Below are 15,166 nucleotides of genomic sequence, written 5' to 3'. Positions count from 1 at the left end.
CTAAGAGTGCTTCCTGCATGTTGCAGCCCACAGTTTCACCCTGAGGAGGATGTCTGTTCCTAGTAAGTCTGGGTGGAAATACTGGCAATTAAATCTCCTTTGCACAGTAGTTGAAGTTGCATTAGTTTCTGCAGAACTCTGTCATATCTGGTATTGTCACTGCAACATATGTAGCAAAGTAGAACTTCACTGAAACTTGAGAAAGGTTCTACATAATGGTGGTTTATTCCACAAATATTATTTACTAGAAATGCCAGAAGTTATTTTTAAACCATTGCATAATATTGAAAAAATAAATACCTTTTCTTCCAGTAAAGTGTTGCTGCTTGAATAAGTTTAATTTTTTTTGCAAGATGTCAAAGTTCAAGTAAGGAATAGGCATGAGATGAGTTTTCCTGAAAAATATATAGAAGTGATAGTTACCACAAGTATCTAGGAAACGTAGTTTAGTAGTAGTTTTTTGACAATGACCAATTTGGGGAATGTTAATTATAATTTAACCTGACTTCTCATTTCAAGTGCCATATTAAAACACTTAGAAAATAATGTTGTGTTTACTAGACATGAGTATCAGAGTATTAACTGGCATGTCTACTCTTGGCCATCCTTGCACATAAAGGAGCATTCAAGCATAGGAGTGAAAACAGAATTAATTTTTCAATTTATTACAGTCCATGACTCTGGTGCCAGTTATGGTGAACTGGACATTTGCCTGGTAGTAACTGGTAACCCTAATGATTGAGGTAACATGTTCTACTGACCACATTGTGTGATAATCCTTGTTCAAATCCATCTGAATAAGTGATCTGAAAGGTGGTAAATTGCACTAATCAAGAAAATCTATCCCTCACAAATTTATCTCCACACAATAGCAGAAGAGACTTTGCATAACTCTCTGACAGATAAATCAGGCTTTGATTTAAAAACTACAACTCTTGTAAAAGCTGACTTGTTCATACCTGGTAGCAGGACTGAGTTTTGCTGCTTGTTTTGCCCAAGCATGTATCTGTCACGTGTCCTACATCTCCTGTAGACACCACATAGAGGAACAGAACCCCCCTGTTGCTGTCTGGGAAAGATGCATTGGTACTGAGGCATAGCCAGCCTCAGTGAGGTGCCATCTTCAGGAGATTAGGATACTGCTGGTGGAGCACAGAGGATTAATGCCCAGTCTCCAGTAGGTGAGGAATCTGTTACTCTCCAAGGCAGGTGTTTCCCAGCCCGCTGTTCCCTTTTCTCCAGTGATCACACTCATGACACTTCTGACACTTGTAAAATCTTCTAGCAGCAGATAATGCACAAGGGAGTATGTATTCCAAAAACAGAGACTAGTCCAATGAAGGTGTATTCTGTGTACTAAAGCAATAACTGTATTTTTTTTCTTGCACTGCAAATAAACTGTTGACATGGGATTCTACCTGCTAAAGCTTCCTTTTTTTGTTGTTAACTTTTAAGGATAAAAACGCACTTTGCTCCCCAATACAGAGTTGCTGTATTAAAAAAATATGGGAAATCAAGGTGTAAATTTGTCAGAACTGTTCTCTTGCATCATTTTGCCAGCAAATATGTCTATCTCTTTTTCTCAGTTTCCTCAGGGAGTTATTTCAGTAGCAATGGCATGCTCTTACGTAGCCTTTTCTGATGCAGAAATGGTGCCATCTTCCATGACAGTGGTGGGATGGTTTTTTTTGTTTCTGCTTCTGTGTAGTTTTTGAATGAGATTATGTATGGAGATTTATCTGTGCAAGTGAAGAGGAGACTTTACTACCTCCCCCACTGCCACTGACTCAATTTATCAGTAATTGTATTTTACAGAAGATTTCTGAAGTCCAGCTTGCTAGAAGAGGAATACTGCAGGTTTCCATTCCTCAGCTTAGCTATTTCTGCACAGCACAGACAGCACTGTAGGTGTTTTATCTGAAGAGCACAGGTCAGTTCCACTCAGGGATCAGGACAGCAACCTCTTACTGGTGAAGACTTTCTGACTCAGTTATGTGCCTAACCTACTTTGCTCTTCCCATTGTTTTGCAAATACGCTATTTATCCAAAATCAGAGCTTTTGAGCTTCTGACTCCTGTCTCTGGAGTTTTAAATGTGGACCCAGTTCATTGTTGTTATGTGGACTGGCTCATATATTTCTGAGACTGGAAAGATGTTTTATATTCCCTTTTGCTGTGTGTAAGATTAAAACTTTTGAAAGCTGCTCCAGAAAGCACTGAGAGACATCTAAAGACTCCTTAGTAAAGACCTTTGTTCTGAATCACATCTGCCCGGTAAACACTAGTTCTCTTTTGTCTTTTATTTTAAATTTATCATCTAGTTGTTTGTTTATTTTGGTGGTTTGAGCCCACTTGTTTCTTTTTTACCCAGCAGCAGATGATTTCCATGATTAAAATTTAGCAGGTGTCTTTTGTGGTGGTGGTTTCATGTAGCACATACTCAAAACCCGGGAAAAATGTCCCATAGGTAACTTGTTTATATTTTCAACTTTTATTTCCAGAATAATAATATTTAAAATATCTAAAATTAATAATACTGGGGTTGTGCTGGTCTTGGAACACAGATGACCGAGTTAAAATACTGCAGGCAAGATCATTGTTCCAGAAAAATGTAAAAGTTGCTTTTTTCTCTGCATTGCTGAGGAGATGGTCTGAATTGTTCTTTTTCTTAGGGTTAGTTGGGCATTTTCTCTCTTGGATTCTTTTGTCTATGTCGTTTGGCTTTTCATGTATTTTCTAGAATTTTGTACAAATCTTTTTAAAAGTTTTCTTTAAACTTCATTGTAGAGTTCAAAAAACATTTCAGACTTTTTTCGCTAGAAGTGTAAGGGTTTTGACTAACACTTTTTGTCTATTCTTTAATTAGAAAGCTGGAAAATTTGCATTTTGAAACATTAGACAATGCTTCTGCTGCTAACACAGAGGGGTGTGCAGTAACATCCAGGAGTTACTGGCTCTAGGTGTAGATGTGGCAGTTGAATATTTTTCTGCTCCTGGGGAGAAAATTTTCCTGTTCCAGTCAACACTGTTCTGTGAAAGTTCTACATAATTAATGGCAAAGGACACTGCATTTATAACTGCAGTATGGATGCTTTTCTGCAAAAATCATTCCTTTATGCTTATTTTGGAAATTTGTAATGTGCTACAGAGTTCATGAACCTGTAGATTCAAATACAAATTCAGTGATAGACTGCATCACAGAGGGAAAGGCCACACAAGTGCCAGTACAATATTTGCATCTTTTCTGATTTGTTTATTCTTTTGAAGTCAGCAGTGAATAAAAATCTAACTGGCAGTCATTTCAAGGTTCAAAAAAGTATCCTGTATCTATAATATGGTGTGGTGGGATCTGTTTAGTTCTTAATTGAAATCCTCTATTCTGATCTTGAAGAACAGTCCCTTAATATGTTGCCATAGGAAACCTGTTTCACACCTATTTTCCTCCCTGAAGAAGAAGTGGTATTTTCTTGCCCTGCACTTTAAGTCAAATACCACTTGTTTTGTTCATATCTACTTGTGAAGTTGGTGAATTCATCTGAGAGCAGTATTACCCACTAATTGTTCCCAGGCTTTTTTGTTTGGAACCCCAACTGGTGATGGGCCCCTTTGCTTTTCTTCCCATAACCATGTATGTTATCTTTTACATGTTCTCCATATTTTTTCCCCTGGTTTTGATATATCTGAGTTATTTAAGTACTCTTTGGATTGTTTCATCCCATTTCTTCCTGTTGACGTTTCTCCCTTTCTTTGTTAGGTTTTATCACACAAAATCCCTGGTAAGTTTTCAACACCATCTTTTCCCCTGTCTCTCTGTTCAATCCCATGTCAAGAGCTTTACTGTTTGATGCATTCATGTGCCTGTGGAATTTGAAATGCTACATGGGGAATTCATGGTATCTTAGAGAGCTTCAGAGGTATTTGTGCAGCTACACTCCACAAAACAGTTGCTTAGTAAGGGACCTATTTTTAGAACTGAAAAAAAAAAAAAATCATTTGGGTTCCCTACTTAAATGGAGATGTCAGTGTTATCTTAAAATCTGAATGAGGAGACTTGTTTAAATTTCAAAATTAATAAGTGGCAGGAAGGAGGACTGAGTCCACAGATGTGATGGTGGTGATATAGGAAAGCACAGGAAAATAAGAGGAAATGAGAGCACTGATGGTGCAGACATGTGAAGACTGTGATAAAACATTCCTTGCTTCTGTCTCTTGCCTGAACTCATCTTTTCTTTGCTGCTTGATTAAAATTTCAATGGAAGGTATTATCTCTATTATGTTTCTGTAACACTATTCAAATAATTGTTTTGCTCCTGCAGTTTAATTATATTTTTGCACTGAACATTTTTTTTAATTATGCTGTTTCTTCTCATTAGCCCCAAGATCACCACTAGATTAGACACGTTCGTAAGTCGCTATATGATATTACATGCTGGGTTTTTTTCTGTTTTAGTTCAGTGTATTTTGCTCATTGTGTGTGTTTGTCTGTTCTCATGATCTACAGCCCTTTCATACGTCAGTTGCTTGAAAATTGGTCTTGAGATGAAAATTCTCCTGTCTGTTCAGCTCCTCTGTATAGGAGGAGTAGGGCTTGTAGCCTAGGCCAACATTATGTGCTCTGCCTTCTGCCAGCAATTTACATCCAAAGACCTGCTGCTTTCTAGTTTGCTCAATCTTGGTGGTACTGTAAAATGCTAAGAGCAAGTTAAATGGCCTCTGTGTGCATATCCCTTCTTGGATCTCGAATACTTGCTAATTATCTGGGTTATTGACTGACACATAGCTTTTCCTAGAGTGTATACAAAGTTTTATAATCTTTTTGTTGTCCCCCTGCCCCAACCCTGGGCCAAGTGTTGCTCTTTTTTTACTGAGAGCAGGTACTCATGTAATATTTGTCCTAGAACCAAAGAAAATTGTTTTTCTATCTTCTGTGTACCTAAACTATTATTTCTTTGCTTAAAATGGCAATAGGTTTATACTTACAGGGTGTTCTGTACTAGTAAACTGGCTATCAGAAGTAGCTAACATGGCTTTTTTGTTTGACAAGAAGGAAAACAGTTTTCCTGCAAAGTTGCAGGCAGGTGAGAAGCTGGCTGGACAAGCATTCTTCTGTCACTGCCTGTGTTTAAAAGTACTTGATTTGCCTGGTAGAAAAGAGAGTTGATGGTAACTCTCCTCTCAAGGGAATGTAAAAAATTAGGATCCTGCCCTGTAGTCTTAGCCATAAAAACACATTGAAACCTATTCTTCCTTTGAAGGAAGATCAAGTTGACTGAAAGATCTTGGTAGTCCTCCTGTGTTGGGTGTTTTTAGTAAAAGATTCTGAGTAAGGTTATATCAAGTTATATAAAAATAAAAGACTTCTTATAACTTCTTTTGCTGGCATCCACAATTTTTTTCCCTTGGGTTTTAGCAGCCTGCTGAGAATGATGTCTGCTTGTGTGGCTAGACAGTAGTTTGAAGCTTGGATTAACCTCTAAACTACTTATTTGGACTGTGGTTTTCTCTTGCAACAGCCATAATCACAAACTTTAATGAACATCCAGCAGGATGTTAAAGGAAATAAGTACTGAACATGATTAATGGTGGTTACTTTTAGCTCTTCTGGTAGCATTTGTGCTTTTCCCTGAGTTGGGAACTAAGTTTTCCAACTCTGCTACTTATAACCTTAACTGAAATTATGATCAGAGCGCAGAGCTTGAGGCAAGCTGGTGTTAAGATCTGCAGTGTATCCTCTCTTTTCCTTCCTTTTACCTCCTTTAACCAAATTCCCATGCTGAATTTCAGGATGTACCAAAGTGTCTGTAGTAGCTTAATGTTAATTTTAAAAAAATCTCTAAATCAATACCTTGTTTTTTATGTTCCTTCTTTCCATTACTTAGTGTAGTATTCAGTGAAAATATCAAACCTCATCTGGCTTTGCTCAGTGCTGTCTCACACGGCTGCAGCAGGCACAAGTCTGTGGGTGGAAAGGCTGGATGTTTTGACACCTTGGTTGGCAGCAAGTGAACACACCAGTCAACACTGTCAATAATTAGTGAATAAATCTAGTTTCCTAAGTATGTGCTTAAAAAACCTCACTGAAGCTACTCTAGGATCAGTGCATCTTAAAATGACAGCACTTAACTAGAAGTGTAGCTTCATGTGCCAGTTCCTAACACATGCCTCACTTTGTTCTCAAGTCATAAAATGTGTGTTCTGACTGGACAGTAGTTAAATAGTTACTTTTGAGATAAATTGGCATTGTAAGGCTTCAAATTATTTGATATTTGAGTCACATTCATCTTTTAAAAAAAAAATTTGATGGTACAGGCTATGACCAGGCTCCAAAACACTTGTTTAGTTCATGTTTGGAGGACTTGGCTGGGAGCATTTTAATGTGAAAACTCACATTTTGCAGGTCTAATTTTTTTTTTGTTTTGCCAAAAAAAAAACCATGCTGCAAAGCAAACAGCTTCTGTACCCAGGTATAAAGCGACCAATCTATGGGAACTGCAGACTAATGATTGACAAAATAATTGAGTTTCTCATCTTTCAAGTTCACACTCTTTTTTTGCCCTTAAAGGACTGCCAGACAGTTTCTGAGGGAGTGTTTTTTGCCAGCTCCCATCAGCTGTTACAAAGCATGAGAATTTTTCTTCAAAATTGCTATTTTTAATTGTTCTTGTATAACATTTATTTTTATATATCATTAAATGTAAATACCATGGTAAATAAATACTTTCTGTCAATAACAAAGCAAGTGTGTTGCTGCTTTCAAAGTAGGCTGGCTAATTTTTGAGCAGAAAAGAACATCAAGTACCAGCTACTTTAGAGATAATGTAAACAGCAAAAAAAACCCCAGGATGTCATTCTACCTTTTGTGATTTAAAAAAACCCTTTTAATTCTCTGATAAATATCTACAAAGGAATTATAAATAATATACCACAATTAATAGATAACTGTGCCCAAGTGCAAAGTCGAATCCAATCTGCTTTTCATAAAGAATTTAACTGTGATGAAAACCTGCTTTGTCCTTGAATTCAGCTGCCATTACTACTTAGTACTAACTTAGGTATATTGAATAAGAAGGGGCTGGACAGTTTTAGTGTTGTGTATTCCCCTTTTATACTTTCTGCCCTGTTTTTCCTGTAATTTCTCTTGAGCTAGCTCTGAGCTTCCTGTGTAATAATGACTTTTAAATTAGAACTAATGACTACTGTATGGAACTAAGCATTATGCTGCATTTTAAAGCAAAGGTGAACTCTCAGGGACAGCGATGCATTTAATGTTATACTTAGGGGGGTTTAAGTGCATAAAAGTAAGTTAGAAAATCTGGTCATTGATAAAGCAAAGTTAGTGAAGATTTTGTAATATTTTTACATACTAAAATAGCTTTCTGGTGATTATTATCCGTGATCAATCAAGGCTGTTGCACAACCTGTTGTCAAACTTGTTTTGTCTCTGTATGGAAAGAACCTGATTAGGTGTAGGTAGTGATAATGCTCAAAAATAAACTCAGGATTTAGGAGAAGCAAGTCTGTCTGAAAGGAAAGGTATCTGTGTGGTGTTGGTACACTCTAGCATGAACATAATGACCAAAACCACCCTGACACCACAAATCTAAAAGCAGGCACTTTCAGTTGTGTAATTTTTGTTTCTGTTCAAAGCCATGCATTTCAGCTCTGGAGGTTACCCAGCCTTCAATTTGCTGAAGAATTTAAACATTGCTTAACATGAGACTAGTCTTGTTAGTTAAAGGCTGAACCCTGCATGACCCAGTTCCCACATACACTAGAACCCATCTGGATTTCTTCCCTTCACTATAAACCTTACAAAACCCATTGTCATTGAATTTCAACAGATTTAAAGAATTCAGCTCACTGAATGCCATTCCTGGTAACTGCATGTAAGAGAATGAGATATTTTAGTGATGCTTTGCCATGCTTCTGCTGTTACATAAGCTGTGCAGTCACACACCTAGCATTAAGTTCAAACTATTTTTGTTAGGGTTTTAGGATTTTGTAGAATTCAATCTCTTCACCAAACGGTGTAAATTCAGTTGGGATTAGCACATACAAATTAACAGAAATACATTTTGGGGGCTGATCACCTTTCTAGGTAATCTTGGGAAAACTCATTGGCTTACTCACACCCATTTCATTAGTGTTTACTGGGGTTATTTTTCTTTTTTTGTAGCCTTCTGATTCCACAGATGATAAAAACAAACTGACTGGTTATGAGAGCTTGTGTCTGGGAAGAAAACTTAGTGCAATGAGAGAGAACTGTAGAAGTTAAAAAGGGCTTTGTAAACAAGGCTTAATCATGTCCCATTCTGCTGCTGGTTTAGAGGAAAGCTGATGATCTGGGAGGTGTTCCCTGTAGGTAGATTAAACTCTAGTGGTCTCTCTAGATACAATATTTAATAAACTAGCAGAAGGTTGGAGAAAGACTGTGAGCAAATAAAGGAAAGTAAAACTTGATTTTATGGGACAGAGGTATGGAAGTGTGGTGGGAGGCATTCTTAATCCACTGAAGCCTGAAAGGAGCTTTTCCCCTCGTTTCTTACTCACCAGCCTCCCACACTGTGCTAAAAAGAAAAAGCAGACTATTTTCTGTAACTGGAGTGTTTCTGTGAATTAATACCATGGTGGTGTGGTGACCAGAAGGTGAAAGAGCTGATAGGACAGCTTTCCAGAGAAGTGTAGTTCTCATCATGTGACAGGGCAAAGAATACTAAATTACTGGAATTAAAACATATTCTTACCCTTATTGCTAACCTCATAGGTGTTATCAAAACAGTGCCTAGGTTCTTGTAGATAAGAGATACTCAGTTCCTAAGTAACCTTTACACAGAAGCAGGGAGTTTCTAGGGGAGTGGGTAACAGTCAGATAACATTTGAAAAGCCTTCTTTAAAAATGGAACAGGCAGAATATTCCATTTGCTTAGTGGGCTGGAAGCAGCTAACAAAATCTAAGGGAATTATGTAGAAAATGTAGAACATCTTTCTGCTAACATGGTTGTTTTCCATTATCTTTGACTTGCAGGTTTGTCTTTTTTTCTCCTACCCTCCCCTTTTTGGGGGTGGAGAACCTTGGCTTGAACAGCAGTAAGACCTCATGTGTCTTTGCAGATCCCTTAGAAATAGCCCCCTAGAAAGGGCCTGGTCTTCTTAGAGTTGTCCTGTTATTTTGGGAGTACAGACTCCAGGAAGGTGAACATTACTGTGTGGTGATGAAAAGGCTTCAGGCCCGACCAATTAGTGGAGACACAGCTCTATTTACTCCCCATTTAAAACAGCATGAGATAACCATGTGTCTTTTAAAAAAAAAAAAAATTCTCTTTAAATGAGGAAATCAATATTGTTGCAGTTAAGTGATTATGTTCTTTAAAAAAAATAAAATTACAAATTTCCATTTTCTTTGGAACATGGATCTTAAGTACAAGAAGATGCCTTAAGAGTGTTGTCTCAGTATATGTATATACCTGAGAAGTATCACACAGTATTACCCATAAAATAAAACATAAAAACTGAGATCACACAGTATGATCCATAAAATTCTCTCTCTGGTAAAAAAAATAGCAATGAACCTGATATATCTTTATGTATATAGTTTATACACAGTTGCATTATAAAATACATAGATATGTTACAAACTGTAATAAAAAGACAAAACAACTTTTTTACACCATATAATACCTTCCCTAAGTCAAGTATGCAGAAATGAGAGTGAGGGGGGGAAAAAAACCCCAAGTCCTTAATTTATGTGTACTTTTTCAGATTTGTGGCATGTTGGATTTGATCAAAAAATATTATACATGAACTTATTATTGGTTGTTATGCCCTTCACCAGCCAGTATTTCTGTCCAGTGTCTTTTAAAGAGCAATCCTTCAAGTAACTTGGCTAGAAGTATTAACATCAGTATTTTAATTAAGGGGGTTGTGACTACAGTCACTCAGTTCAAAAATTTATTATGCATATGCAAAGTGTTATTACAGAAATACTTCTGTATCTGAACTTTTAAAAGGATCTACTTATGCTTAGTTTTCTTTTTTTTTTCTGCAGTTATTATTTTAAAGGTTGGAAAAAATGGTAGTCAAACTGACAAGTGGTAGTGTGCTGTTTTATGCTCAGATATCAACTCAAGATGTTAAACTAGTACAGTTTATCAAAAATATTTACCTTTAGTCTTTCATTTTGGTTTGTCTATAGGCCTTCTATTGCCATGACTTCTAAACAATCTCACACATTTCAATTCATGTATCCATAAAGCATCTATGCCTTTTAAAGAAAGGGACTTGGGGCAGAAAGGGTGCAAGTAGTGTTCAGAGGAATTCCCATCTTGATTCTCCTAGGTTGTCTCCTAGGACAGACATGTGATTGCTGAAATTACTGAGCAAAAGCTACTTAGATTCTGCAAATAAGGAACATAAACTAGAGATCTGCATAAATTAAAGTTTTCTGAGCGTGGTGCATGGTGACAGGGGGTTCTGTGCCAGAAGAAAGTCCAATTTCTGGGTCTTAGCCTAGAACTAAGAACTGAAAACAATTGTGAAGTAAAATCTAGCAGCCTTCTTTGTCTTTAGAGTTTTATTCAAAATGGTTTATTTGCTTCATTTATCTCATTACAGGTGGTAGCATTATCTACATCTATCAGCAGAAAGGAGGAAAATTAATATATGCCAATTGCTAAAATTAAAAAAAAAGAGAGACAAGAAATTTAAAAAGGTCTGATAAGATGATGCTGTTCAGTTATCTTAGGCAATTCTTCTGAGTTAGTTCATCCCTTGGGAATAGTTTATCTAAAGAATAGTTGTAGAAAATATATTTTCTCTCAAGAAAGCTTCATTGCATTAGGAACCTAGAGCTAAGTATATGTGATGATCCCATTTAGTGCAGAACTTTGTCAAAGAGATGTCTGGTGAGGCCAGGACAGGTCATTTGGGTTAGAGTACAAAGGAAGGTCCTTGGTTTCCCCCACTACTGCTGTAGTCCAGAGCACACTGGCTGAAAGATTGCTCTCTGTAGGAAATGGCAATTATCTAGCTTTATAATGTTAAATATGATACATTGCTTCTAATCCCTATGGCCAGCTTGAATGTGCTCAAGATGGTCAGAAGCCTGCTGATAAGTGCCTAGTATTTCATCTGCTCTGGCTACAAGATCTGAGTGTCCTGGCATCTCTTACTGCCTCTCAACTTTGTGGTCTGGGCTAGCAGGTAGTGACTACCAAACCTGGCTTCTGAGAAGCCCTCAATCCAGTGCTGTCCCATCACTGTTGCTCCCTTCTGAAGACATTTTGAGAATGGGTGCTTCAGCTGCTCTGAACGTGAGGTGGATTGCCCACTCTGAGCCTTTTTCCCTCAGGGTACATACTTGGGCTGGTTTACCTCTGGTTAGGTGTTAAAAGCCTAAATCCAGGCCTTGCAGAGGATGAGCTGTCATCCAGAAATGATCTTTCAGCAGCAAAAGTAGTTTGCCAGATGCAACCTTGCCGAGCAGAGTAGCCCTTTGTCTCTGTTCTTCTGTTACTGATTGTCTTTATCTGAGGAGCAGCAAGGCCAATGTCATTCCAGTCCATGTGGGGAGGGGTTCTTATGGTTTTGCTGGGCTTTAGGTTTTTATGTTTATGATAGTACTCAAGTATTCTAGTCTGAACACATTTTTATATGGTTCAACCAGTTCTTAACTGTGATGTAAAGTTTCTCTAGAAGGGCCTATGGTTGCCCTTGAATTAAAATCCTGTGTCTTTCCCTGGGGGCTGCAGATTAGGAAGTACCTACAGAATATCATCAGCTGACAGTCTGCAAGCAGGAATTGCCTTCCACTGTGAGGAAAAGAGATTTCTTTCTTACTGCTGGCCAACTTATTCCTCCCAGATAAACCCTCAGAAGGAAGGTTTGCTCAGCGTTCAGCTTCATGTTTTAGTTGAGAGAGATTTAGTCAGAGCAGATCCAGACAGACGGTGCCTTTCAAGCTGGGAGGGGAACCATACCTCTCAAAGTGCCCCTCTGTTGGTGGGACAGACACACCAGGGTGGTCACTTGTGACCTTTGTAGTCTTTGTAACTGAGGATCCTCCCAACACCCTGCACATTCCAAGGGCAGTTCTGCATCTGGTGGCTGAGGGAGAACTGAGTTCCACCATCCGTATCACCCACCTGTCAGTGCCTTCAGAGAGGAGGAAAGCTGCACTCATTTGGTGGAGAGAGTGCTCTGTGTTAACGTTTTAATTTAACAGGCTTTTAATTTCAGATGGAAGTATTTTGCTTATTCTAATTAGATTTTTCTGTGGCCTCAGGCAAGTTTCAACTGAGATGAATTTTTAATGTCTTGTCGAACTGAGGCCTACATCCAGACAGCTTGTGCTGCGTGACGTTCCGTCTTCCACCACGTAGTAAAGCAGCACTTGTGGGAGCCTTTTGTCTGCCATGGAACATGCTGTTGTTCTTCCATCCTGTTTTGTACCTTCAGTGCCTTTGTGTGGCAGACAGCTGTTCCTTTCTCCCCTTGCTTTTTCCCTTAGTTACTGCACGCTGCCTCCTTTTCCAGCATTATTACTGTTGGCTTTCCTTTGAAGTGGGCTGGCGTGGAGAGTGTTTGGAGGAAGAAATTATCCTTTGTTACTTCTCTAAATCCTTATAGTTCAGCTCAGAAACCTCATTTTGCTGTGCAGCAGGAACAGGCATTTCTTCATGACAGATTTTAGACCATCTGAGCAACACCAATTCTCTTGTCAAGGTCAGTCAGGCTGGTTAAAATGAAATGCTATCATGAGGGTTTTTCCTCTCCTAACTCTTGAGAATTAGAAAAACCTGAATCCCTCTGACCTAATAAGAGGTTATGTCTCATAAGATTTCTCTTCATCATATCCTAATTTAGTTTTCAGATCCATAACTTAATTTTTTGGTTTATTTTCTGACAGGACAACAAAAGGATAGCACTGATAGGGTAGGAACAAATATGTATTTGCCTTTCATTTCTACAGTATTTCACACAAAGTGAAGTGTCACTGTTTTTTTCCCTTATCAGCTTCATATGAACACTTCAGTCTTATGTTTAAAACATAATGTACTACTACACAGAGCAAAGCCTAAAGAAAAGTACTAGTTTGAGCAGAAACTTCTTCAAAGAATATTTATGTTGGTGAAGTGAGCTTGGTTTGAGGGTGTAATCTCAGGAGAAGGTGCTCCCAGTGATGGATCACTGGAATGCAACCTAAATAACTCAGAACAGTTTTTATTTAGTTTGATTTTATGTTATGTGATCTGTGCTCTGTGATGGTTTTCATTACATTACAGTTACAAGGTATTTAATTTTTTAGTGTCTTTTCAGTGTCTGTGAAATCTCAAAATAAGCATTTTTTTTTATTGTCTTAACAGGACATGGAGCAGATGTGAAATGTGTTGACTGGCACCCCACCAAGGGATTAGTTGTGTCAGGAAGTAAAGACAGCCAACAGCCCATCAAGTTCTGGGATCCAAAGACTGGCCAGAGCCTTGCCACGCTGTAAGTTCTTGCCCACAGACTTTGATTTGCTGAAATATAGGCTAACTTCATCATTTATTTTTTTCTCATTATCTTTGCAGCCATACACAATTGCTTCAAACATAAAGCTGGTGGTTTAGCTGTACTAGAAAATCTAGAGGATAGATGAAAGCAAGTCTATACTTGTAACTTTAATTGTGACTAGATCTACTAGTCACACAGTTCTCTTTTTGGAAAACAGTACTGGGATATGGAAATGCAAATGAGATGTTTCATCTCATCTGAAGAATTTCTTATGCTGCAGTGAAAATGTGCACAGTAACTACATACTCTCAGTGAGCACTACCAGATTCTCTGGAGTACAAAAGGCACAGGAGCTTTGCACAGAAAGCCACAGTATTCTGGTTTAGTAGCCTGAACTACTTTGTTATTTAGTTGAATACCTGGGACTTGTAAAATATCACATTTCTACTGGTGTCTGAGGAAGCAGTATCTGGACAAACAGTCTTTCTCTGGTTGCAGCCACGCTCATAAAAACACAGTGATGGAGGTGAAACTGAACCTGAATGGCAACTGGCTGCTCACAGCTTCTCGTGATCATCTCTGCAAGCTCTTTGACATCCGTAATCTGAAAGAAGAACTGCAGGTCTTCAGGGGTCACAAGAAGGAAGCCACAGGTCAGAATTAGTTATATTATGTGGATATTTATTAGTAAGTTTGGATTAAAATCAATGGTTTTGAGATTCTGATTTCCATTCATGAGAAATCCAAGCGTTGCACTGTGTGATTGTGGTTTACTTTGTATTTCAGCTGTGGCCTGGCATCCTGTTCATGAAGGGCTGTTTGCCAGTGGAGGATCTGATGGCTCTTTGTTGTTCTGGCATGTTGGGTATGTGGCATTTTCATCAGCATGTTGAAAGATGCTGGTCAGATGTACAAGCTATTATACTAAACATAAAAGACACTTTTCACCTTTGAATCTGCATTTTAACGTGTGTGTTTGTGGTATAGTTTTTCTCTGTACCTGAGGAAGTTTGTGAATATGCTTCATTTATGAAGAAGTTTCCCTTTACAGATGTTTAAAGGATACAACTGCACAGAAAATAGTCTTTTGCTTTGTGTATTGTCTGTAGCAGATACCTGTGTGACAGGCTTTTGCTTTTTGGTTTGTTTTTATGAATCAGGGTTGAGAAGGAGGTTGGTGGGATGGAAATGGCCCATGAAGGAATGATCTGGAGTCTGGCATGGCATCCCCTTGGACACATTCTCTGTTCAGGCTCAAATGATCACACCAGGTATTTTGAAGTATTTAATGAAAAGATCTAAGGGAATGTATGTACATTTAGAAACTAGGAAGGTACATGGCATCAGTGAACAAAGAATAGGTTGGAAAGCTTCTGGTACACAACCAGTGGTCAAGGCAGAGAGACAAACTTCACTAAATGAGAAGGTACTGACATTTTACATTAAAAGGTAGAACCTAACCTCTTGTCCTTCATCTAAGGAAGCCTTAGAAGGTACTAGGATTTTGGGGTTGGGTGAGCTTTGAAATCTTCTGAAGAAAATTTTTAAAGAGAATTGCTGTAGTTTCTTGCTGAAGAAATATTATCTCCAACAGCATTTTTTCCCACAGATCATCTGTTGGTCATGTCTGTCTTCTCACATTGCAAACATGTTTGAAGGCATACAGTTCCTGCTTT

The 15,166-nt window shown here is 38.1% G+C and overlaps 1 protein-coding gene across 2 annotated transcripts in view; it reads left to right on the top strand.

The window, feature by feature from the left end:
• The window catches only part of WDR33 (WD repeat domain 33), a 50,937-nt gene that overhangs the window by 19,246 nt on the left and 16,525 nt on the right, over window positions 1–15,166 (top strand). For both annotated transcript variants that reach the window (XM_008938319.1, XM_008938318.1), the window contains exons 7-10: window positions 13,361–13,487; window positions 13,989–14,143; window positions 14,277–14,355; window positions 14,651–14,761. In XM_008938319.1, the coding sequence (XP_008936567.1) occupies window positions 13,361–13,487; window positions 13,989–14,143; window positions 14,277–14,355; window positions 14,651–14,761 (472 nt within the window). The remainder of the gene's footprint in view (window positions 1–13,360; window positions 13,488–13,988; window positions 14,144–14,276; window positions 14,356–14,650; window positions 14,762–15,166) is intronic.

The sequence above is a fragment of the Merops nubicus genome, unplaced genomic scaffold (genome assembly GCF_000691845.1).
Source record: "Merops nubicus isolate BGI_N331 unplaced genomic scaffold, ASM69184v1 scaffold12074, whole genome shotgun sequence".
Classification (NCBI taxonomy): Eukaryota; Metazoa; Chordata; class Aves; order Coraciiformes; family Meropidae; genus Merops; species Merops nubicus.
This window is presented reverse-complemented; position numbering and strand designations above follow the sequence as displayed.